Source organism: Rhinolophus ferrumequinum, chromosome 14 (genome assembly GCF_004115265.2).
Source record: "Rhinolophus ferrumequinum isolate MPI-CBG mRhiFer1 chromosome 14, mRhiFer1_v1.p, whole genome shotgun sequence".
NCBI classification, from domain to species: Eukaryota; Metazoa; Chordata; class Mammalia; order Chiroptera; family Rhinolophidae; genus Rhinolophus; species Rhinolophus ferrumequinum.
In genome coordinates this window covers 5,725,556-5,753,076 of record NC_046297.1, presented here as the reverse complement: position 1 = coordinate 5,753,076, position 27,521 = coordinate 5,725,556, and the positions used below count along the sequence as shown (strand labels likewise).

The following is a 27,521-nucleotide window of genomic DNA, read 5'->3' as shown; positions in this document are numbered from 1 at the left end:
CTGGGATGAACGTGGCCGAGATGGACAAAAGCCAGGAGGGAAGAGGCACAGAGAGTCGAAGAGGCCCAGCCAGCAGCAGAGGCTCTTAAAAAGCGCTAACGGGGGGAAAAATAATAATAACAATAATAAAAACTCTCTCTGAAGGTGAGGGGCCCACTCTCTTGAAGTAGTTAGTGTGGGAACTGAGGGGAGTATGGCTGGCAGGAGTAGCCCTCTTGGATCTATATTGTTTTAAAGATGTGGAACAGGTATATCTAATTACACAGAGAAACCTTATTTGCATCTGTATGTGATGCAACAGAGAAGAGAGCTATTGGTTTATGTAACCTGGAAGGCTACGTTGGGCTTCTCCTTCTCCCTAAACGTCTTGTATATAGCTGTACCAGGAAAACCTAACTCATTCAATGATGAGCAATAAAAAACCATTAGATCAGCATTGATACAGAGATATTATGAGGGAAAACATAGAAGAGAGCAGCGAAACTGAGCAGTAGATGAGTAAAACTCATTGTGGAGCACATAAATGTTGTGAACAGACATTTCACTATAAAATAAAAAACTCAGCATGGTACTGGCATAAAAACAGACACATAGATCAATGGAACAGAATAGAGAGCCCAGAAATAAATCCATGCCTATATGGTCATTTAATCTGCAACAATGGAAGCAAGAATTTACGGTGGGGTAAAGACAGTCTATTCAATAAATAGTGCTGCGAAACCTGGACAGACACATGCAAAAAAATGAAGCTGGACCACCTCCCTACATCATATACAAGAATAAATTCAAAATGGATTAAAGACTTAAATGTAAGATCTGAAACCATAAAACTCCTAGAAGAAAATATAGCAAGAAACTTTACAGACATTACCCTCAGTAAGATTTTTACTGATATATCCCCACAGGCAAGGGAAGTAAGAGAAAAAAATAAACATGTGGGATTACATCAAACTAAAAAGTTTTTTCACAGCAAAGGAAACTATCAATAAAACAAAAAGGGATCCTACTGAATGGGAGAAGATACTTGCCAATGATATATCCGATAAGGGGTTAATACCCCAAATTTATAAAAAACTCACTCAACTCGACTCCAAAAAAGCAAACAACCCAATTAAAAAATGGGCAGAGGACACAAAGAGACATTTTTCTAAAGAGGACATACAGATGGCAAACAGACATATGAAAAAAATGCTCAATCTCACCAATCCTTAGAGAAATGCAAATAAAAACCACAATGAGATACCACCTCACCCCAGTCAAAATGGCTATCATCAATAAATCAACAAACAACAAGTGCTGGCGCGGATGTGGAGAAAAGGGAACGCTTGTGCACTGTTGGTGGGACTGCAGATTGGTGCAGCCACTATGGAAAACAGTATGGAGGTACTTCAAAAAACTGAAAATGGAACTACCTAATGACCCAGCAATTCCACGCCTAGGTATCTCTCCGGAGAAATCCAAAACTCTAATTCAAAAAAACTTATGTACCCCGATGTTTATTGCAGCACTATACACAATAGCCAAGACATGGAAACAGCCGAAATGCCCATCGGTAGATGACTGGATTAAGAAACTGTGGTACATTTATACAATGGAATATTACGCAGCCATAAAGAAGAATGAAATCTTACCATTTGCAACAATATGGATGGACCTAGAGAACATTATGCTAAGTGAAATAAGTCAGACAGAGAAAGACAAATACCATATGATCTCACTTGTATGTGGAATCTAAAGAAAAGAATAAATGAATGAACTAATCAGATACAGTTTCAGAGACATGGAGGAAAGACTGAGGGTTGCTAGATGGGAGCGGGGGTGGGAATGAGGGGGAAGGGGAGGGGATTAGAAAGCACAATCGATAACCACAAGATTGTCTTGGGGAGACGAAAGTCAATTTGGGGAATGTAATCAATAATGTAAAGATTTTGTAGGGTATCCGATGGACACTTATCTTATTAGGGAGACCACCTCAGGGATGATGTAGATGCCCGATCACTGCACTGTACACCTGAAGCTGAAGCTGAACAATAATGAATGTCAACTACAATTTTATATATATATAGTTACAAGAAGCGGAGTACAGCATTAGGAATAGAGACAGTGGAAATGTAATGGCTGCGTGCGATGTCAGAGGGGTAGTGCTTGGGGGGAGGGATATATTATCACTGTGTGAGGGATATAAATGATAAATGTCTATTACATTGTTTTGTATGCCTGAAACTAATAATAATAATAAAAAAAACCTCTCAAAACCATCTCAATCATGTAAATGTTCTTATATTTAGTAAAGGTTTTTACATTTATATTCATGAGAGGTGGATCTATCATTTTTCTTTTTATCAGAGTTTTGTTGCTCTCATAAGACTAGTTGTTCTCTCTTTTTTTTGGAAAGAGTTTTTTAAAAATTGATGCTATTTATTTCCTCCTTAAATGTCTGTGAGAATGCAACAGAAAAGGCATCTGGTCTAGAAGTTTTCTAATAGATTCATTTTAAAACTATAAAACACTATGATTTTCTGTTTCTTCTGGTATCTGTTGTGTTTTTCAAGGATATTGAAAATTACTCATTTCATCTTAATTGTCAAATTTATTAGCATAAAGTTTCTTTATAATATCTTCTGTCTCATGTTTGTAAGAACTGGATTATGTACTATTTTCCATTCTTGGTAATTTGTATTCTTTTTTTTTTTTTTTGATTAGTCTTGCCTTAGTGTTTTTTTATTAGTCTTGCCATATTAGTGTTTTTAAAGAACCATCTGTTGACTTTGTTGATTCAACATATATTCTTGATCTAAAAATAAAAACATAATAGGAATACTTGGATATTTCAATAATAATGACAAAATAAATCTTTTGTAGCACATAAGCTAGCATCATATTGAGTGGAAAGACACTTAGAGGTAGTTCCGTTAAAGTCAGGAACAAGACTGAGTTCCACCCAATACAGTAAATGCTAGCTGATAGTTAGGTAATAACAAGAAATTAGTTTCATAGGTATTGGAAAAGAGAAGATAAAACTGCCATTGGTAAGAGATGAAATCCCAAGAGAATCAACTAGTACATTACTACAATACAGAAATTACTAGGTTTCATATTTCAACAAATAAATGTAACATAAAAATGAAGAAAAGACCTTTTATGAAAGAACAACACCAATTATTAAAATATTCAGGAATAAAGCTTATAATAATAAAGGTACAAGACTTCCACAAAGAGTATTTTAAAAAACTACTGGAAGACAAATGAACACTTCTTCAAATGGAAATATTTCTCATATTCTTGGATAGGTTGACTTAGCATAATAAAGTTTTTAATTTCCTTAAGTTGTTTATGACTATAATATTTAATTTTTCCAGTTAATATAGTCTTTTAAAAAATTAGACCAGCTGATTCTGAAGTTCATATGATAAAAGAATAACCAGAAAAATTGTAAAAGCAGAATAAAGCAGGTTACCCTACCAGATATTAAACTATTATTATAAAGTCTCAATATTTAAAATACTGTTACAGACACAAGGATAGTCACAATAATGGAACAAAAGAAAAAGTTCAGAAATAAATCCAAATACAAAAGAGAATCTGATAAGTGTATTATCCCAGTTGAGTGGGGAGAAAGTCAGTAAAGGATGGTGAGACAGCTGCAGAGCTGTGTTCACAAACAAAAAATCAAGTTGAATCCATATGTCACACACGTGTTTCAGGATAAATTCAAAATGAATAAGAGATTTAAACATTTTTAAATGACGCTACTAAAGTTCTGAATAGAAATGTGGAAGATTTGCATTTTACTTTGCTGTGGGCCTGGGCTTTGCTGACCTGTGACTGCAAATCCAGGGACCATAGAGGAAAGATTTGTAAATGAAACCATACTTAAAAAATAATTCTTCACATTAGAAGATCCTTAGACAAGGGCAAAAGACAGACGTAATTGTTGGGGAGGGCTAATCTCTAAAGAGTTACTGGAAATTGTTTAAAAACAAAATTTAAAGGCCAGTAACCCAACAGATAAGTTGATTAGCCATATGAGCAGTTCACAGAAAAGGCAAGACAGATGATTCTTAATGATATGAAAAGATACTCAATCTCATTCATTATGAGAGAAAAACCACTTAAAACCATAGAGAACTAGTTTTCACCTCTGTAATCACCTTATATACTCCGTTGGAGAAACTCTGGGAAAACTGGGAAATATTCTTATAGTGGGAGCTTAAGTAGATATAACATCTACAGAAGTTAATTTAGTAGTGTCTATCACAATTACAATTGCATTTTAAAAATTGCATATAATCTACGCTTGTAGTTGCATAAAGTGTTTTTTTTTTTTTATAATTGTAAATTGAAAGAAGACCAGTTAAGTACTTCTGGTAAGAGAACATTTAAAGTAATGTGGCATTTCCTCAAGTTTTATCTCAATTTACTTAAGAAAGTTCTGAAACTGTTTTTCTTTAATTACAGCCTGAGCCACCAAAGAAGCCATCTAATTGGAGAAGAAAACATGAAGAATTCATTGCCACCATCAGAGCAGCTAAAGGCCTTGATCAGGCTCTTAAGGAGGGGGGCAAACTTCCTCCTCCTCCTCCTCCTTCCTACGATCCTGGTACTTGGGGTGCTGCTGGCAGAACGTTTATGTGGAGAGAAAATACTGATAGAATTGTGGAGAGAAAATACTGATAGAATTTGTATACATTTTCCGTTGTTACTGAACTTAATTCGGTGTTGAACACAGAAATGCATGTTTTTATCACAGTAGTTCTATTTAAACATAAAGCATTATAATATTTTAGAAATTATTATAGTAACTCTTAAATATTAATATTCCAAGAAATATTTTAATAATGGCGCACTGTGGATTGAAATGTAGATTTAGACTGTTATTGTCTAGTTCTTTGGAATCTTCTCCCTCTGGGAAAGAAAAAACATTGCTTCTAAAATGTACAGTTCATGTGGGGAAACTACCAGATAGACTGATATACCTAAATTATTCCCTAAACTTAAATACTATTGTATTTTCTTTGTTAGGTACATAAAAGTTGCTTGTTAATGTTAACAAAAGCAAGACAGGATGGCTGGGAACACATTTGAGATATTAAGATACTGAAAGATTTAAAATAGCACAGTTGACACTTTGACATTGGTTATTAGACTAGCCTAAAGAGGTAGTTATTTTAATACAACAAATTAGCTGCATTAAAATTGTTAGTATTCTAGATTGGGATTTATTTCTCAGTAAAGAGAAATTTCTTTAGAAAATGTAGGTATGATCATTTTTTAACATTTTATTGTAGAGAAGAAGTTGGCAAACTATTTCTATAAAGAGCCAGACAGTAAATATCTTAAGCCACAGGGTCTCTCATTTTTGCAACTACTCAACTCTGTAAGTATGGCAGGAAATCTGCCACTGTTGCAAGAAATGAGCCACAGACACTATGTAAATAAATGGGTGTAGCTGTGTTCCAATAAAACTTTATTTACAAAAACAGGTAGCAATCAGTCTGGATTTGGCCTGGAGGCCCTAGTTTGCCAACTCTGTTTAGAGTAATTAACTTTAATTTTCTGAGTGTTTTGGGGCTGTCCTAAGTGAGTTTGGGTCTCTTCTAATCCTCCCTTAATTTTCCCCATAAAGTTTAATTTTCTCTCCTTTGAAGTTATTTGTATGTTACATCTTATTTAACATGATTATATTTCTCAAGTTTACATAAGCCAGGGAGCAAGGGTGCCTCTTCTTCAGGATAATTTGGGCTTTAGAAATTCTTGAATCTCTTAGTCCTAACAAAACAATTTCTGTGCTATTAGACATTTTAGACTTTTTCCACTAATTAGCAGGATAAATTTCTAAGCTTCAGAGGAGTATAAATTCTAAAGTGCAAACTCCATATCAAAAAGTAAACCTGTTGAAATAACTTGAGTTTTGTTTTTTTTTGACATTGCTAAATTTTTATATTCATGTCTTCTCAGTGTCTCAGTTGAGTTCTTTTACAATGCAATAACATTTGGTTTGCTTTGGGATAATTTGGAGATTTAATTTTAAAAGAAATTTTATTTACAATATAAATTGCTTCTTAGAATATTTATCATGGAAACATTTGTTCTTTCTTAAATTTGAAATAATTATTTTAATAAGGTATATTGTTATCACTTCTTCTATCTGTTGGGACTTCTAAAAAGAAAACTGTATAAATCTGATTAAACTATTTCTTGACAGTTTTCCTCTGACTGAAATAAAAGATTTTAGCAGAAGATCCCAATTTTTAAAATATATTTTTAATGTAATGTGATATTACTGCTTAAGTAGTCTACCAGATAAAAATGTGTATATATGATGAAAACATACAAGTATGGCATTATAGAGGCAAAAAAGAAATAACATTTTTCTTCTACTTACTCATTTTTCATACTGAGGATTTATCTTTTGGGGCTTTTTTTTTCTCCCTCTCAAATTTGATTCTAAGCGGGGAGAAAATTGGAATTTATCATATATTAGCAGACTGTTTCTTTAAAACTCTACTAAGTTTAGATAAGGCAGGTTGGGTGGTTAAAAAGAAAATAGAGTTTTGGCTTATCAAATGTTATTACTTATACATACATCTTGAATTAACGTTCATAAAACCTTATAATTCTTTACGTCCCATTTCAAGTATTATGTTATTAATTTGTTTCTTTTTTCTATTTTAGATTATATTCAGTGTCCATATTGCCAGAGGAGATTTAATGAAAATGCAGCTGATAGACATATAAATTTCTGTAAAGAACAGGCAGCACGTATTAGTAATAAAGGCAAATTCTCTACCGATACCAAAGGAAAAGTGACTTCTCGGACACAGGTGAAATGCTCAACTTAATCGTTTCTACAACAAATGAGAAAATGACTTTTTCAAGTTCACTGTTTTGTGTTTATACTTTACAGAACATTTAAGTACAGTTCTCTCACCTGTAAAAATTTTTATGTTACTGTTCAGAGATTTAGTGAGCAATTTGAATGGCTAATTGAAAACAAATAATGAGAATTAATTAGTTTGAAATGGACTTGAGTTAGTAGAGATGTGAAATTATACAAATTTTAAAGAGGTTTTAGGAAGTAAGAAATTAAGTTAAAAACAGGTAAAGCAGATTCAGAGGAAACCAGAAGAGTTAGAAAAGTGAAAAAATGGCAATGAAATCCTCGTTTGAAAATCATGTAAGTACTAAATGTTTCCATGTTATATATAAGTAATATACATGAGGGAATGAAAATATAGGGTGAAATCCAAACTGCTACCTTTGAACTTTTAGGCAAATAACATTTCATGTATGTAAGCCTTTATATCTTCATCTGTGAATGGGTAATCTACACAATTATTGTAAGAAGCAAATGAAATAATGCATGTGAAAGTACTTAGCACATCATAAACCGTACATGTGAAATTAATGTTTACAGTATTATTGTTTTTCTTCAAGCAGATTGTTATACACAAAAATTGATAATGTCATAATTCCAAGCAAATTTCATTGTTTACGAAGTTTTCATTTGTAAACAATTTTTTTAGTGCTATAAATCTAGCAGGCAGAAAACACATTTATTTCTGTTGTTACTTATGAATTAAACATTAAAAGACCCCATTACAGTTGGAGCCTCCTTGAGGGAATCCTCCTACTGAATTTTTGTTAATATTATTGGAAATAAAGTACATCATTATTAACATCATCATGTGGGAAAAGAAGAGTGACTCCTTTTGAATAATTTGCAAAGCAGGTATGAAACAATGCATGTCTTTTACATAAGCAGTTAGAAACATTAATAAGACTTTTTTGCTTTGTTTCAAGAATAAAGTAGTCAGTAGAGCAAAGGAAATACAATAGAATATGCATATTACAGCAACTTGGTGCCAAATGATTGGTAAATGTAAAATCCAGGTAGTCAGTCGTTCCCACCTTAAATTGTATCAGTTCTGATTCTATGCACAGTCATATACAGAGGGTGCCAAAAAAATGTATACACATTTTAAGAAAGGAAAAAACTGTATTAAAATTGTACTATTTAATATATACTGATAACAAAAGATGAATACAAGTCATGTGTATACATTTTTTTGGCACTCCTGGTATATTCATTTTAATCTAACCCTGTATTTTCTCATCTCTGTTCATTCAAGAAATTTTTATTGATAACCTTCTTTGAATGAGACACTGTACCAAGTACTGGGTCTATACTGTGTTTCCCCGAAAATAAGACCTAGCTAGACCATCAGCTCTAATGCGTCTTTTGGAGCAAAAATTAATGTAAGACCCGGGCTTATTTTAATAGAATATGAGACCGAGTCTTATATAACATAAGATAGGGTCTTACATTAATTTTTGCTCCAAAAGACACATTAGAGCTGATGGTCCGGCTAGGGCTTATTTTCGGGGAAACACGGTATTGGTAAACTAAACACAGAATACTTTTCCTAAAGATGCTTAAATGCATCCTTGTTATACTCATATGTAGCAACTTTAATCTGGCCTGACTACAGGCTACTTTTTGATCCTGTTCTGATCAAAATAATGATACAAATATGATGAAGATCTATTTCCTACAGGTCAAAACCAGTTCTACTATTTAATTAAACTTTTGTTATTATTATTCATTAGGAATTTTATCAAATTCAGGCATGGTTATATTAGAGAAGACCCATGAAGAAATAGCAAACCAAAAATGTCATTTAATATATACTAAATCAAAACATCTTACTATTTTAAACGAACAGATCATACTGAAATAGCCCATCTGTAACTTGGGTCCTGAAGTACTCTTTCACCACATTTGGCTAGGTTAAGTTACCTTATGAACTTAAAACAATATGATATACAGTTTATTATTGAGGTATTTTCAGTATCCTCATTGATTGTTATCCTATCTATTCTAAAGTAATACCGTTTTAAATCTGACCCGCTTTTCATTACTACAAGTTGGTTTTCTTTTTCTAGAGTTTCATATAAATGGACTTGTACATATATATTGTTATGTATCTTTCTTTAACTTAGAAAAATGATTTTGAGTTTCATGCATGCTGCATGTGTCAGCAGTTCATCCTTCTAAATTGCTGAGTAGATTATTTCATTGTATTATAACCACACTTTGTTTATTTATTCACCTCTTGATGGACATATGGATTGTTTCCAGTTCTAGGCTATTATGAATAAAGCTGCTAGTAATGTTTATGTACGAGTCTGTGTGGACATACATTTCCATTTATCTTGGGTGAATACCTAAAAGCAGATGGCTGGGTGATACAGTGGTCATCCATTTAAATTTTATAAGAAATAACCAAACAATTTTCACAATGCATATGCCATCTTACATTACCACCAGCATTATAGGAGAACGCAATTGCTCCTCATTTGCATCAGCACTCAATGTCAGTCCTGAGCATTTTCAGTGTTCAGTTGAAAGTTTGGTTCAAATAGCGCTTTCTACCATCGTACCAGAAATGAATGTCCTCCACGTTCTTTAGGCTTTTTGCAATTTCAGTAAAACATCTTTGTAAATATAAACACTAAGGAAATTTATTAGATTTGTGATCTGTATAAAAACACATGAAATAAGCACCTAACAAATATTTAATGAATGAAATGTATATTGCCATTAAAATGAATTTATCCAAAATTGTTGATAGCTAGACTCATCCTGAAAACTTTTATAATACTGGTAGAATTTCAGCCAGATGTTGTAAAATAGATAAAATACAGCTCAGTCAGTAAGGAAGGAGTCAGATTATCTAGGTCAGGGGAACAGCAAGTTACTGAGAGGCAGGTGAATATGCTTTACACAAGAGGCATTCAGAGTAGTATGTGGATTCAGTGAGAAAACTAACCTGACTCGTTCTGGGTGAAAGTCCTGGGAAATCTTATAGGCGATAGATAAGGTGGGCTAGGTTCTGGATATCTCAGGAAACCTGACAATAAAACGGAGTAAAATGGTAGGAGGCCTAATATAGAGAGGGGAAAAACAAAGCACCTTTTGAAAGGAATATTCAGCCTTTTTCTATTTGTAAGGCACCTAGTTACTACTAAATTCTAATAAGTACATAAAAATCTTGAGTCCCTGGTATGTGATGCTGTCAGGTCCCTGTTGTCTAAGTCCAGCCTGGACACTTAACTTCTCTGTAGGAGATACACTGCATCAGCGCCCTGTGTTTATGCTGGTCATTTTGCTGAGTTTTGGTGGTTAGCACAAATGAGTGGGTCTTCAATTCTTAACCCAGTTGTACGGACCCTATTTTCAGTAGACATGTCTGATAATTTGACAAGTCGTTGTTAGTTTTAAAATCTTGCCTAATGTCTTCATTGGTATTTTAGTGGGAGAGGCTGATACTAACAATGCCCTTTTAAACCTGAAACACCTCTTAGGTTTTCCAAGAAACTGTCTTTATATGGCTCATCTCCAGAGTCTTCTAGTCATTTGTTCATCTGATAGTTACTGAAGGTTTTCTATTTCCCAAGTGCTTAACAAATTTCAGTTTCTGGCATAATAGTTCCAGATGTGCATGCTATTTGTGTGTGTGTGTGTCCCTTTTGTTAAGATTCTTTTTTGCAAGACTGAATTTCAAAGTGTTGTAATGTTTGACTAATTTTATTCTGATTATTGGTATAAAATATGATTTGATTTGTGAAAATTAGGTTAAAACCAGTTTCTCATGAAGTCTTGAGCATTTAAATAATGCCTGAGGCTAAATCCCAAGGATACATGCCAGCACAATAATGACCTTACAGTTGAAGCACTGGGCTAGAACAGACGTGGCACGAGTCTTAATTTCTGCTCTCTTGTTGAGTTGGGGTGTAAACCTGAGCATGTTTGTTTATATTGGAGCAGGTGATTGATAAGATATTTTTGTATTCAGTACTGAGCAAAATTTTGCTCATAAGTGACAGTACAATAAAATTAATAATGCTATCCTTCTAGAGAGTGGAGAAAAAATAAAAATAGACAAGATAAGCTGAAATACCCTATCTTTTCTCAACCCATATCCCATTGATCTGACATGATGTGGTGAGAATAGTGAAGCCAGAATTAGCTCTTTCTCTTCACATTGGGAAAATCTAAATAACATCTATTATAAAACTTGTCCAGACTGATACATAATGCTACCAATTTTTATCAGGAAATATGGCTGGATTACGTATGTGAAATGCAGAACCATAGCCAGGAACATGTAAAAGTCTTGACCTTTAAAGCACCACCGAGAGCATCACACGTGTTTCTAAGTTTTTCTGTTAATGTTTGCTTGGAGTTTAAAAATCTAACAATGAGGGAATATTTTTGACTAAACCGTTTTTCCCCCCATGTGAACTGGCAAAAGTTGCTCTTATTTTAGCAGTGAGACATCCAAGCCTCACTTTCCGTATACCAGTTTTGAGAGGGAATATGTTTTAGCAAACCTCTCTCTGAGGTGACATTTTTTAACCTACACTTTCTCAGTGTGGATAACTCAGTGGCTAATAAAAAGAACGCTCATTTAAGGGAATGTGAGCTTTTGAAATACTAGTTTACAATCCATAATCAAAAATGATGTTGATAAAATATTTTATTTTTATTATTTTAGTATAAGCCACCTGCACTTAAAAAGTCAAATTCTCCTGGAACTACGCCAGGATCTTCACGATTACCGCAGCCGAGTGGCATAAGCAAAACTATTGGAGGTAACAAGACCCGCGAAAAAACTTTTTTACCTTCTTCCTTCCTTCCCTCCGTCCCTCTTTCCCTCCCTCCATCCCTCCATTCCTCCTTCCCTCCATGCCTCTCTCCCTATCACTCTCTTGCTCTCTTTTTTTTTGTTGTTGTTATAAAAACACTGTTGGTAGAGAAGGAAATGAAGATGGTATATTATTCTTGATTATTAAAATAGATTATAATTAGCAAGAGATGGGGAGGATAAGTAATTATTTCTGAGTAAAAATAATGTAACTTTCAATAGCTTCTACTTTAGACATTTTATAGTATTTTTAGATTAAATGTGTATCCTTGATGTTATTGATATAATATCTGTTCAGAATAGTCACCCAGATTCTTTTGATTTTTTGACTTGAGTATTTTTTCCTCATTTCTACCTAAATCTGAACTTGACAGTTGTATTTAATAGACACATGTTTAATGGTTTGAAAAAGATACTGACCACTACATTGTACCGTTATTTGTATGTAATTTGTAAGAAAGAAATAAAGAAATTAGAAATGAAGGATGATGTATGTTATTCCCTGGAAGCTTCATTTTTAAAAAAATAACTTGTTTTGATTATTGCTACTAAAGCATTGTTTTCCTTGTCAGATGCTCTGTTTTATGTGATTTTTTTTTAAAAAGTGTCATTAAAACTAATGCCTTTTTTATTGCAAGGTGTGCCTTCAGGTAAAGTGTCTTCAGTTAGTAGCTCTTTGGGAAACAAACTTCAGACCTTATCTCCCTCCCATAAAGGGATAGCAGCCCCTCAGGCTGGGTAAGTCTACAATGAACTTAATTTATTTTATATATATGATATATAGCATATATATGTATATATAATTATGTATATGATACATATATACATACACATAAAATACTAAGGTTTTATTTTGCTTGAATAATTGGGTTTTTCGTTAACCTTAATTTTTAGTTATTTTGTCCTTTAACGTATTGCTGATCAGAAATACAATCACTGCTATTGATGGTCTAAATTAGTATAACCGTATTAGAAAAAAATCTCGTGGCATTTATCAAGAGTCTTAAAAACATTTTTGATTGAATGATTTTACTCTGAGAATCTAAAGAAATCATTTGAAATACAGAAGATGTTTGTAATAACCATAATTCATCAACCTTTATGTATTAGGCACTGTGCTAGATATTTTACATACAATTTTATTAAAACCACCCCATTACCAGAAGATGAGAGGTTCAGAAGCAAAGTGATTTACTCAAAGCCAAACAGGTGTTAAGAGTTGGAAGAGGATACAGATTTGGGGTATTTTTAGCTCTAAACATTGGTCTCTTTTCAGGTGTTTTTATTACAATGTTAAAAATACAAAATCACCTAAGTATGTATAGCTTTGTTGGAAGAGCAAATTTTGAAAATCTATAATGGGATATTATGCAACCATAAAATATACATAAATTTTAATAGGATGATTGTGCTATAACAAGAGGACTATAGTATACAAACTCCATGTTTGCTGTGATAGAAACTAGAAAATGTGTGTAGACAAAAAAGATAAAATATACTGAAATATTAATAGTGGATGATTCTTTTCCTTTTACTTCATTATTTTCCAAAGTACTTTTTATCTTTCTACAATTTTATATACATGCTTTCACTAAAGTAGCATAATTAAGCTTTCAACAATTATTTTAATGTGGGAAAATTGTTGATAACACTTGAGACTTGAATAGAAGTCTTCCTTTTCCAATAGCAACTAACTTTCTCTTCCATTTTGATGTCAGAAAATTAAGGATTACTATATATGACCATTAGAATAAGGGCTTAGGTCTATATCTTTAGAAATATTCATTAAATTGATTTAGGAAATATCAACTTTAGGAAATATTATTTTTAGTTTGTATAGGTTGTTATTTTAGTTTGTATGAAATATATACGAGGGTATACATCAGATAAGAGTACTTGACTTTGGTTTCCTCATTTGGATTATAATAGAAAGTGCAAGAACTAAAAGGAATTTAATTATTGTAGAAAAAGAAAATCAACTAACAAGATCTGATTATTTAAATGTTGTTTTTTTCTTTTTGGTGTGCTTCCAAAAAGAAAAGAGAAGAGACAGACTGTCCTTAAGAAAGAGAGAGGTTATCAGTAGAACAGGTAGTTGGAAAGTAAAAGGTTCTCATCTTCCAGTGATAAAAACTGATTTGATTTTTTTCCTCTACTGAGTTGACTTTAATAAAGATAAACAAAACCATGTGTTTTAACTTTACAAAAAGCCTTTTTAACCATATCACAGAGAACTGCATTTCACATTAGTTTCTAGTGTTTATAGTATTATTTATATTAGGTTGGTGTAAAAGTACCATGTGATGTCACTTATTTGCGGAATCTAAAGAAAAGAATAAGTGAATGAACTAATCAGAAACAGTTTTGGAGACAAAGAGGAAAAACTGAGGGTTGCTAGATGGGCGGGGGGGGTGGGAGTGGGGGGGAGGGGGAGGGGATTGGAGGGCAGTCGGTGACCACAGGATGGCCACGGGGTTTGAAAATTAATCTGGGGAACGTAATTTAGTGGTTACCAGAGGGTAAGGGGGTTGGGGGGTGGGAGATGAGGGTAAGGGGGATCAAATATATGGTGATGGAAGGAGAACTGACTCTGGATGGTGAACACACAATGTAATTTATAGATGATGTGATACAGAATTGCACACCTGAAATCTATGTAATTTTACTAACAATTGTCACCCCAATAAATTTAAAAAAAAAAAAATTGTGCACACACAAAAAAAAGTAATTGTGTTTTTGCAGTTATTCTTAACCTTTCAAATCACAATTACTTTTGCACCAAGCTAATAGTTTCATTTATACTTGATTATGAATTAAAAGCTGGTAATTTTCAGTACCTCTCTCCTATCATACTGTTAATTTTATCAATTGCAATATTAAGTTGAAATGATACCATGTTCTTAAATAGGGCCTGTGAAGCTGGCTGGGATGATCCCAAGGGGCACTGACTTTGGATTAGAAAACTAAGCTTCTAGGTCCTGCTTTGCCACTAAATAGCTGTATCACTTTGTGCTGATCTCTTTTTGTATCTCTTTTCTGTGTCTCTCTGACAACATTCTGTGACTCTGGTTAGATAATGACAACAGAAAGTCTGATCAACATTTACATCATCCCTGGGAGAAAATACGTTTTTACTAACACTCAAAGATTTTGAGCCCGTAATTTTATATTATGTACTCCTATAATGCCACGAAGATTTAAAATTTCTGGTTCTCCCACATCATATTAAACTGTCAAACATAACTGTTCAAATCCCAATTGTCCATTTATACATGATCCTTACATGTTAAAGGAATGTTTGTAGCTACTGGGAAGAGAGCAGTGGTGTTTGCTTCTGGCTAACATATTGCTATATTAACTGGAACATTACTGTGTTACTATATGAAATAGAACCATTCATGGCTGGCTGTCTAGTGGCAGGCTTCATTCTTTGTTTAGAATTACTGAGGTAATGATCTGTTTCTTTCCCTTTGGGTTGTAAGCTCTGTGATGGTAAAGCTTTGCATGCCCTCTTGCTTACAGATGTAAGTACAAAATGTAGTACAATGCCCAGCTTATAGGCACAAAATAAATGTTTGACACATAAATGAAAAAAGGAATGAATTAATAAATTAAATCCCTCGTTTGTCAACCTATTGGCACACCATAGAGTCATGATCCTGGTACGTACTAATGGAATAATTATGTGAAGTTTGTATGGCAGCTATTATTTTCACTGACGGAGGATTCAGGATCGAGTAAAGGAATAACTGAAATGTTCAAGAAATTGAGCATCTTCTGAGATTAATAAAATGGAATAATTTCAGTGACTTGGGGTTGTTTAAAGTCTGGCATATACATAATCTTTATTGTGGGCAGCTTTAATCATGCATATCAGTGGTCTGTAATATTTAACATGTATTGGAGTCATACTACAGGAAAAGTTTATCTTTACACTTGTGAAAATTCTCATGTTTGAAAATTAATTTCTCAATAATCATCTGTGGGTCAATTGATTTTAACAGATTTCTTTTTTAAAGTAAAATGTAAACCCTGTAGAACTTGTTCCCTTATTCTAAAAGATGACCATCTCTAATCCTAGATTTTAGAAGTATGATGAAACACAGAGCTTTTAAATAAATATTGCCACATTTGAATTGTCACAAAGTTCACACAGCCATGCTTTGAGAATCATGTTTTCTTAAAAGTTAATTACCAGCTTAAATGGATAGTTCAGCTGATGATTTTCAATAGCTAAAATATCAAACTTCAAAGCATCTCTGTTCAGTTACTGGGAAAAACAGTTTACTTTGGAGCAACAGAATGCACATAAGGAGCATTTCTTAACACAAATTGAATGTGGAGTGAAGCCTTTAAATTCCCTTTGATAATATCACTTTTGCAGAGATTTCAATTTTTTTTCCCCCAGTTTCCCCTCATCTTGTTACTGCTTTTACTTATCTTTAGCTACTGGAGGTTGAGTCATGGAAATAAGGGGCTTGATAGAAAAGGAGACATGAGCAAGGAAGTGTTTATGTTCTCTAAAATAAATGTGGAGATGGTACATGAGAAATGATCTGTTACATCTTATGTCCTGCGTCGTTTAGAGAAAGGGTTAAGTGTTTGAAAGTTCTTTCACAAACTAATACTTAAACAATTTATTTAGTTACTCCAACATTGATTTTTATTACATGGTATTCAAAAATATATGAGTAATCAAGATTTTATATGTATATATTTAGATATGTTTATTCTATATATCAATAAATTTATATACAGAGGGCGCCAAAAAAATGTATATACATTTTAAGAAAGGAAAAAACTGTATTAATATATACCGATAACAAAAGATGAATACAAGTCACGTTTGACTTCTGCAATTACAAGAGGTGCTCAAAGTGGTTCCCATCAGCGTCCAGACACTTCAGATTATGTCAAACTACTGCTTGAGCAACGTTGACAAAAGTGTTAACATCTCTTAAAATGGATATATATATTTTTTGGCACCCACGGTATAATATATTTATATGTGTAAATTTTTGTATTTGTACAGTCTTGATTATATTATTGAGATTTATAAATTTAGATTGTTTTGTATGGTTTTACCTTGATATCAGCATAGTATAAAGTAGCAAATTATAGCAGAAGTTTAAGTGATTTTTAGTTTACGAATAACATTTACTTACATTTTGCCTAAGTAACATTTGAATTGTTTGTATATTTGTATATATAAGTGTACATATATAAATACATACTATGTTTCCCCGAAAATAAGACCTAGCTGGACAATCAGCTCTAATGCGTCTTTTGGAGCAAAAATTAATATAAGACCCACTCTTATTGTACTATAAAACCCGGTCTTTATGATATAAGACCGGGTCTTATATTAAAATAAGATATAGTTCTCCTGATTTCATAATTTTCCCTGCTCCCTACTATGAATGCACATTGGTTGGTGACTGTACGTGTATATGAGATTCAGTTATTTGATTGATGTACAATGAAATATCTACAAACCAGCAATTCTTCCCTTATCCTTTAGGTGGAAATCCTTTATACTTTTGGTCTGGCCTCTTAACATTTTTACATGCGGTTTTTCACAATTACCATCCATATTTGTTCACATAGGATCATATTTTATTTTCTCTGAATAAATTTCAGAAATAGCTATTCTTTGCTAGAAAGTCAAATTGGGTAAAGACATAAATATTTATATGACTTCTTATTTTGTTTTTGGAATTTTAAAATGCAGGGGAAATGATAAAATAAAATAATAACGAAGAAAAAAGAAAAAGGTTCTATGAATTCAGGGAAGGGAAACAATGAGATTATTTGGGAACTCCATAAGAACAAGCGTCAGATCTGTCTTATTTACTAGAACAACTTTCAGTTCACTTCTAGCTTCACAAATTTTACTTGAAACCGTTTTTGTCTTAAGTGTCCTGTTACACATAGCATTGTTCTGCTGTGTGTAAATGTGGCATTTATTTGGAAATTCATCAAAACTGGTAGGGTGGCCTAATACTCAAAATTTTTATATTTAATAATGGACATTGTGTGACATATCTGAGGATTCTTTTTGACATTGGTCCTTACCCTGGCAATCAGATAATTAAGAGTTGGGGAGTGTGGGGACTTTCTGGTGAATCAGAATAATGTCATTTTAAAAAAATATATACCCAGAAACAAACAATAGCAATCTCCTTATGGGTACACCTTTATATATTTTAATAGTAAGATGGACAAGTTAGGCCCTCCACTTCGAACTGGAAGACAGTTGTATGACAGTGATACAAAATCATACAGTGCCGTCAAAAGACATGAGTTATTACCCATTTACAAGTAAGTATTCATAATTCAGTTTGGTTAATCTTTTTCAGATATTTCCTTAAAAGCTTTATATAGTGGAATACTATAAACTCGCATATGCCTATACTTAAAAAAAATTATTTTAATTGTTTTTAAGCCAAGAAATGCTAAATAATATTCTAGGACTTAAAACACTTTGATTTTTGGTGAACATTTCTATTGTCCTGAAGCTTTTTAAGAGCATACATTTTATTCCATTAAATTTTAATTTTTAGAGGGTTGAAATAGTAGTCACTTTCAATAATTGTTATTTTTTTATGAAGCTTTTTTTAGGAGTAATATTTTTGAAAAGAAGAATATAGGGATTATGCCATATGTGTTATATAATATTGCTCGATTATCTCATAGTTGATGAATTATTATAAAAAGGCAGGGAAAGAAAGATCCTAGAAAGCATTTCATCTAGGGATCCTCAGTCTCTTCATGGATGGTTATAAATTCCACGTAAACCGGGAAGGATATGGCAGTCATTTTGGAACACATAAAACTTCAAGGTTCATTAGATTGGGCTCCAATACAAGTCTAGGCCTCTCATTTTTAAAGTGATGAAATTAGGGCCTAATAAGTTACTTATTAAAGTTGAAAAATATATTAGATATACAATAAAATAAAGATGGGAGAAGTCTTGAAGATAGTCGCAGCAGCCCTGAGTATTTCAAGTATAATAGTTAATGATAAATCCTAGAAGGAACGATCTGTGCCCTAAGCCATTTTTCTTTTTGGTATTACGACTGCATGAACCACTGACTAGCCAGAAGCTGTATTAAGTGCAATTCTAATATTAAACCTTCTCTTATAACTTCTTGAACTACAGCGGGCAGATTCCACTTTTCAGACTCTGGCCAGGAAGAAAAATGTGTTTCCCTTGTGAGACTGGGGCAACCTGTTTCAAGTACTGATCAGGACTCTGTTTCCCAGTCTCCAAGAATGGTTCTTAATATTCAGATTCTCTCTCTTAGATGTTACTAAAAATACCTGATTGACATTTAATAATGGCAGCTATTACTTATAATCGTATTTTTTCTCTAATGTCTTTATTTTCTAATTATTTGAACAACTTTAAATTATCGATATGGTAAAGTTGTGTGTGTGTATATGTATGGGTGTGTTTGTATTATCTGTATACCTCATGTACATACTATGTAAAAGTGATAGGATTTCTAACAGGACTTTGTTCTAGAGCCAAACAATAAAAAATGCTTCCTCTGCTTCTGACTGTCACTGGAGGAATTGCCATTCTTTGGCAATGATTGTTTAGAGATCGATGTTCTAAAAAGGGACTGTAGCAACATCCCTACAGGGGCTATAAGAGTAGAATACACCTCAAGATGGACTTGCAGTGACCATTTGAAGGTTATTTGAGGTCCGGGGTAACCCATGCATGCCCCAAGGTGATTTCTGTAGAAGTTTAGAAATAATTTAAAGTAACCATTCAAAGCAGCGTCCCTTTGAAGGATAACATTGCATTTAAATATAAGATTTGTAATATGACCCACTAAATGCAAGTTCAAGTACTCTGATCATGTAATAGCTTTGCAAATTACTGAATCTCTCTGACTCTGAGTTTCTTCAGCTTTAAAATGCGTTCTCTTCTGAGTTTTTGTGAAGGTTAAACAAAGTGAAGTATGTATCGTGTCTGACATCATATTTGGCATGTAGTGGGCATTTGAAAAACAGATTACCTGTATGTATTTTCAAGCTCACTATTTAAAATTCTAGGAAACTCTCTCCAACTTTGCTGTATAAATAGAGAAGGAAGACTCTCAGGCAAAGTTTAAAAACTTCCGTTCAAAAGGAATTTTAAAAAGTATTCTGCATGTTCATCTAACATAACATTGCTTATCTCTGAAGTGAAAAGATTCAAGTAAATCAAGAGGGGGAGGGAACTAATTTACTGAACATCTGACCCCAAGTTCAGCAACATACTGACTGTCCCACCTTGGGTAAGGTACTTAACTGCCCTTTGCCTCTGCTGTAAAGTGGAGTTATTAAGTCGCCCCACTTGATAGGATTACTGGGGTGCTTAAATAAGTTTATATATGAAGGCAATGAGAGATGTGGCTATACCAAATGTAGTGGGCACCATAATATAAATGTTAATTTGTACTAGTAGCAATAGCCACAGTGGTAATGAAATTATCATCAACTATTCCAAATGTTCAAATAAATTACAGTTTGTATCTCGTAACTTCCTATTAGATAAGTGATGATGGACTCAGAGAGGATGACCACTATTACCAAGTTGGTCAGTAGCAGTGGGATTTCAATAGATTCATTAGAATCCCAAAGCCTATGCTTTTACCATTATACCGCCATATACTCTTCTAAGTTTTCTTTGATTCCTGAAGTTTCCAAAAGGGAATTTAGTGATGGTCCAACCACAACTCTTCCAGTGATACCAGATAGCCAGGCTGTGTGTTGGTGAAATTAAATGTTTGAAGGGAAAATTATATTAACCCATTTATTTTAGTTGCTGCTTCTCACAATAGAGTCTCAAAAATAAACTGTTAGCCCCTCAAGTGGCTGGCTCATGTTTAAAGTTGTTAGTAATGTTTAAAGTCTTTTACTCCATCTCACATGCTTAGCATATTATTTAACGGTTATTCTTTCATAGGCATTAACGGAACACATCTCCATTTTGAGGAAATTATATATTTTAAACTTCAAAAAACTTGAAGCTTTTCAGACTTATTAACTTACAAATTTCATGTAAAGCATATGTACATATTTTAATTGATCTTTTATACCATCAGGATAGTGTTAGTAAATGCAAAATGCTTTGGTTTATCTTTAGTATTAACTACCATTGTTTTCATATTTAAAATAATTATTTGGATTTTAATCTTTTGACTTTACCTCTCAACAGCTTCTAATTATTTTTTTAATCATGCTAATAAGCAATCTGAGAAGTAAATGATTACTAGTCAATACTTTTTCATTATGCCACCCTTCTAGAACTAACATCAAACCTCGAAATTCTACACCACCTAGTTTGGCACGAAATCCTGCCTCAACTGTACTTACAAGCAAGAGAAAAACATATGCTGAAAGCTACATGGCCAGGTATGTTTTATTTTAATAAGTAAACTAAAAGTGAATACAGTTTTCCAACGACCGCCTACAAAAATATGTATCAGGCTTTTATACAAAATCTGACTTTTTTTTTTTGCTATGTGATTTAATCTGGCTTTTAAATTGTACACTAAAGAAATAGTTTGTACATCAATCATATTTTCCTATACCTGATAATTATTGTTGTAAATTCTCAAGGATTGTTCAGTTACACTGAATTCAGTTATGTTCTTTGTATCTGCATTTTTAACTGCATCATGGTTATTTTTACCTCTACAAGTTGAATAATGGATTTTTTAAACCATTACTATTACAATTTTCAGCAGCATTCTAATTTGAACCCCTGCTGAGGCTGTGACAATCCATGTACTTCCCTTTCTATTCTGTCACAAGGTTTGTATAACTTTGACATTCATTCTGTTTTTAAGCATATAATGAAATTGTCCTAGTTACAGATACTTATTTTTTATAGAGATCCTAACTTATTCCAGAAAGTTTTAAGGCAAAGTATATAAATTCATGATATACAGTATGGTACAATATTTTTTTAAAATGAAGGAAGAATAGAAAGGAAAAATGAGAGTTAAAACGTAACAGTGAAAAAGGAGTGAAGTTAGTCCACAAAATGTTCCAGAAAAGTTTAAAGCAAGATCCATGAAGCAAGATACTTAGCTCTCAGAAAAGCAAGAGAAATTTCCACAAGACAAAAATATGAAGGAAACTGGAGGTCAGATTGGTAAATTACCCGACAGCAGCTGCACTGAGGTTTTGACTGATCTTCACTACTTGGAGGCTTGGGTTTTAACGGCATTGTGGGAGAGATGAGTTGTTTTCTTGGACTGACACAAAGTGGAGCATTAGAACTCAGCTGTCCCTTCCTCTCCTCCCATGCCTCTTCCTGTAAGCCAGGACCCTTGAAATGCCCACCAAGGGGTCATCTCAGGCTCAGCTAGAGATACTCACATGACAGTGTTACATGTGGCACTGGACTTATTTACAGGAAGTACGAATGATACCGTGTTTCCCCGAAAATAAGACCTAGCCAGACAATCAGCTCTAATGTGCCTTTTGGAGCAAAAATTAATATAAGACCCAGTCTTATTTTACTATATATAAGACCGCGTCTTATATAATATAAGTAAATATAATACCTGGTCTTATATTAATTAATTTTTGCTCCAAAAGACGCATTAGAGCTGATTGTCCGGCTAGGTCTTATTTTCGGGGAAACACAGTAGCAGGGCAGCCTCAGGTGTCTCTCCCAGTGGAGCCCTCGCTGCTGTCCTGAAGCTAGTCTTCTTTGGCTGACCAAGTGACAGCTTAAGTGTAAGAACAAGATCTCATAGGTGGCTGTAGGAATAGTTTAATTAGAAATTATGTGTCCCCAAGGGAACCAGTAGCTCTTATGACAGTCCAGGGATATGTCCTGAGGAATATGTTCAGTTTCAGTCGACTATAAGCATTCTCACCTGGAAAAAGAGCTGGCATTCCACCATTATTAGGTTTTCGTTAAACAGAGCCAGGAAGTTTTCCCAAGGCCAGGTGTGTCCACAGAAAGGGAGAAAGAGTGTTATCAATCCTTTTCTCAACAATATTCAAAGGGTTGTCTCTCAGTGAAAGGATGGATTAGGAAAAAAGATTTCACCAACCAGGACTCCATGGAAACTTGAGTGTCTCAGCCACAGCTCAGAACAATGTAAGAGTTCCCAGATCATTCATAACTATAGGCTTACGTTCACATGAGTCTAGGGTTAAAAGTACAATATCTGCCTGTTCTAAGAAATTCTTAACTGGACAGATAACTTACGTAGATGTAGTGTAGTAGCTCCCTCAGAGCCCATAAAAGCAAAAGCAAATTGTCTGGTGTGAAATGCTCTTAACCTAGGCTTCCTGATTCTCAGAGGTAAGCAAACATGAGCTCACAATTCTGACTTGCAAGACACACATGGAAATTCCAAACTATACTAAGAAACTAGCAATCAGTCACAAGAGGTAACAGAAAACAAACACAAGCGCCCATTGCTTAAGATTTTGAAATCATCAAACATTGCTTATAGAATAAGTCTGTTTAACGTATATAAATAAGAGAATTGGACTCATAAACAATAACAGTATACTATCACAGAAATATTTGAACATCTTTGCAAAAGAACCAAATAGAACTCAACATAAGGAAAAAAACTTAAAAACTCAAAAGATCATTTAAACTATAGAAGTCACAACAATATGCAAGAAGTGAATTAGAGGATAGATTTAAAGACATTATTTAGGGACAAATATAATGCCAAATAAAACACTTCAAATTTTAATAGTTACAAAAAGAGGTTCTTTTTTATCTGAACTAGAAGAATATTAAAAATGAGATTAAGAAAGCTTTTAGTTATACTTAATATGCCCTTTTTCCCCAGGGTTATAGGTTGAAAACAACTGAAGTGAACTTTGTATTTCTACTTTTTTCCTGTACTTCTCCAGGCCAGATGGAGACTACATATCTTCATTCAATGGTGGAAACATTAAAGGCAATGAAGGAAATTCATCTGGACACTTACCAAAATTCTGTCATGAGTGTGGGACTAAATACCCTGTAGAATGGGCAAAGTTCTGCTGTGAATGTGGCATTCGAAGAATGGTTCTGTGAACAAAATCCCAAAAGAAAAAGAGCTAAGTCCAGAATTTTATGACTTGCTGCTTCCAGCTAGAGCACTTCTTCTAGTTATTTTGTGCTAAAATTATTCAAAATACTTTTTCCAGCAATTTTTGGAGTATACTCCTTCGGCTATGTAATATGTGTGTGTGTATATATATATATGTACATAATAAATGTATAATAAATACTTGATACCCCAAACTGTGCCATTCAAGGAAATATTTACTTATCTGTCAGAAAATAATTTCAAGTGGAATCATTAACTTAGGTATTAGTTTTATATTGCTGTCATTAAAACCCAGTAAGGATATGTCTACAAACCCTCAGACTCTAGTGCTTGGCCCTTCGTGCTTTAGGATGATTATTATTTGAACAAAAAATCAAAATAAACATTTTTATTATTGGTGCCTATTTTCACGTATTATTGGTATCTGTTATAGTAGGATGGGATGAAGAATTGAAGAGAATATTTTTAGTTACAGTTAGTTATGTGAGATCATTTTCCTGTAGAGCTCTTCAATAGTTCATTTATAAATATTTTAAAAAATAGGAAAGAAACCAAAAACCTCAAGGTCTATGTTACCCTTTTACGCGGTGTATGATTAATTATATAATTTAAATATCTTTACTCATTCTCTGAAAATGTAATTATACAATTTCCTTTTCAGAGACACAAGGCTGAAAACACAAATATATCCTATTCTAGTTATAACAGAATGTTTTGTTTTACCTCTATGTATTATTTGAAAGTATATTCTTTTTTACTTCTAACTGCATTTGGAAAGTTTCACTTTTTTTTTCCTTTCTATAATCTCATGACTAAAGAGTATTTTTAATTTACTACTTCATTTTTGCAGTTTGAACATGTAATTATTTAATATAAAAATGCAAAAATTTCTTTCAAAATCTTTTATGTTTATTTCTATGTATCTGAATGTAGAAGAAATTACTATAATGGATTTTAAAACAAATCACCTCACCTAATAAATAATAATTTTGGTAAATAATCACTAGTGCAGGGCATGGAGGTAAAAGTATTCAAATTCAGTCCCTTGAAGTATATAGACAGATGTAGTTATGATTAGGTTAAGAAAATATCTAGTTTTTCCTACTCATGTTTTCTTTTTAGTTTTTAATGTTGAAACACCATTCACATCACAAGGCATTGAAAATGCATTGCTTTAATGCACACCTGACTTATTATGTGATTAAACATTCACAAAAATTTAATTATACTCTTTCTTTCACTTTGGCTAAAATACAGCTTTTATCATTGTCACATTCAATGTAACGTAGTCTTTAGTACTAAATCTCTTTGCTTGTGCAGCCATATTCAGTAATTTAGTAGTAATTTCTGTTGAATCAGACCTAATAGCTTTGATCATATTATAAAGCACAAGCAAATCTTTTATAGGCAATTTCTAGCTTCTTGTTTATGATTCTGATCAACTAGAAGAATCAATGTACAAATTTGTGGCATATAATTTTCTCTGAAATTCATTTATGCTTATACTTTATAATTTTATTCATTAGTCATTTTTTCATTCAGGCAGGGGATATAGACTTAATGGTAATGGGAATTGTCGTTTTACTTGCATTAATTGTCCTAATTGTCATCGATCACATGAAGAACTTTTAACTCTTGTTTTATCTAGAATGGAGTTCTATTTTCTTTCAAGTATTTTTTAAGACCACATAAATTTTTGTCTGCTCAAGGAAAGGGTAGATAAATGGGCTTAAATAAAGTGGCACATGTTTGATTCTCACTGAATTTTATAGTAAGTAAATGTTATAATGTACTACATGGAAAATGAATTCATTAAGGAATCATCCAATTCCAGAACACAGATTATTATAAATAGTAGGTAGGTGAATATATTCACGAATTACGAAACATGTTATAACATTGTATTTAAATGCATTTTTTATATTACTTGCATATGTTCCCACATTGATTTGTTGTGCAATAGTTCGATTTTTAAGAAATTTTCCTAGATCTGTGCATCATTTTTATTTATTTTCACAAGTATTTGCCAGTGTGGTAGAATTAAAAAAAAGATTGTAAGCTTAAATTAAAATGTAAAAATTGCTTATATATCATTCTGAAAGCTATTCGCTTGAAAAAGATTATTATGACTGTTTTCTCTTGTTCACTGTTTTTATATATTACAAATAATGTTTTCATTTTTGAACCTATTCAATAAAGACATGAAATGAAAAAAAATGCTAGTTGGTTTTCACTGATGCCTTATCCAGACATAGGTAGAAAGATAGGAACACACAGAAACATGAAGAAAATATTCGAACATTTTCAGCGCCATCTGTTTGGGGGCCACCTCCTGCTCTTCCCGCTGCTTCCCTGAGTCACTGCCGGCACAGCTCAGGCCGCCCGGCTCCCTGTGCTATTTGGCGTTCTTACAACATGGCAGACATCAATAACAAAGAACAGCCTGAACTTGATCAAGATTTGGATGATGATGAAGAAGTAGAAGGGAAAAAAAAGAAGTAGAAGAAACTGGTGAAGAAACAAAAATCAAAGCACGTCAGCTGACTGTTCCGATGATGCAAAATCCTCAGATCCTCACAGCCTTTCAAGAAAGACTTGACGATCTGGTAGAAACACCAGCAGCATATGTTGAAAGCTTGTCTGGGGCAGTTAAACAGCGAGTGGTTGCTCTCAAAACCCTTCAAGGTAAATGTGCACAGATAGAAGCCAAGTTCTATGAGGAAGTTCATGACCTTGAAAGAAAGTACGCTGTTCTCTGTCAGCCTTTATTTGAGAAACCATCTGAGATCATGAATACACTTTATGAGCCTACAGAAGAAGAATGTCAATGGAAACCAGATAAGGAAGATGAAATTTCGGAGGAGCTGAAAGAAAAGGCCACGACTGAAGATGACACAAAAGATGAAGAAAAAGAAAGACCCCAAGGCAATTCCTGAACTCTGGATGACTTTTTAGGAATGTTGACTTGCTGGCTGATACGATTCAGAACATGAGGAACCTATTCTGAAGCACTGCAAGGGACTAAAGTGAAGTTCTCAGACGCGGGCCAGCCTATGAGTTTTGTCTTCGAGTTTCGCTTTGAACCCAGTGAATATTTCACAAATGAAGTGTTGACAAAGAGATACAGGATGAAGTTAGAACCAGATGATTCTGATCCCTTTTCTCTCGATGGACCAAAAATAAGGGTTGTATAGGGTGCCAGAGAAATTGGAAAAAAGGGAAGAATGTCACTTTGAAAACCACTAAAAAGCAGAAACACAGGGATGTGTAAGAGTTCATACTGTGACCAAAAGAGTTTCCAATGATTCTTTCTTTAATTTTTTTGCCCCTCCTGAAGTTCCTGAGAGTGGAGATCTGGGTGACATGCTGACGCCAGCCTTACTACAGACTTTGAAACAGATCGTTTTTTACATGCGTGTATAATCTAAAAATCAGTGTTGTACTTTACTGGAGAAGCTACTGAAGATGATGATGATGATAAAGGTGAACAAACAGATGAGGAAGGGGGAGGAAGAAGGTGAGGAAAATGATCCAGATGGTGACTCAAGGTTCAAAACCCAGCAGAGTGCAAGCAGCAGTGAAGCAGGATGGATAATCTGTCTACACTGGTCTACCTTCTGCTTCCCTGGAAAGGATGAATTTTCATCACTTGACAAGTCTGTTTCACATTTTTTGGTGTTTGTTTGTTTGCTTGTTTTTGCAGCCTAAAATAAACATGTCAAATATAATTTTAGTT

At 33.4% G+C, this 27,521-nt stretch overlaps 1 protein-coding gene and 1 pseudogene across 3 annotated transcripts in view; both read left to right on the top strand.

The window, feature by feature from the left end:
* ZC2HC1A (zinc finger C2HC-type containing 1A) overlaps positions 1–25,817 on the top strand; it is a 38,609-nt gene extending 12,792 nt beyond the window's left edge. The window contains exons 4-10 of one of the 3 annotated variants that reach the window (XM_033126744.1): positions 4,459–4,600; positions 6,676–6,824; positions 11,562–11,658; positions 12,350–12,449; positions 17,925–18,032; positions 21,015–21,122; positions 23,604–25,817. In XM_033126744.1, coding sequence (XP_032982635.1) covers positions 4,459–4,600; positions 6,676–6,824; positions 11,562–11,658; positions 12,350–12,449; positions 17,925–18,032; positions 21,015–21,122; positions 23,604–23,769 — 870 coding nt within the window. In that variant the 3' untranslated portion in view covers positions 23,770–25,817. Of the gene's footprint in view, positions 1–4,458; positions 4,601–6,675; positions 6,825–11,561; positions 11,659–12,349; positions 12,450–17,924; positions 18,033–21,014; positions 21,123–21,457; positions 21,518–23,603 lie in introns of those variants that run through there. The other 2 variants (XM_033126746.1, XM_033126745.1) reach the window with 2 other exon arrangements.
* Positions 25,818–26,188: 371 nt separating this feature from the next.
* LOC117033999 (nucleosome assembly protein 1-like 1) lies at positions 26,189–27,521 on the top strand (annotated as a pseudogene).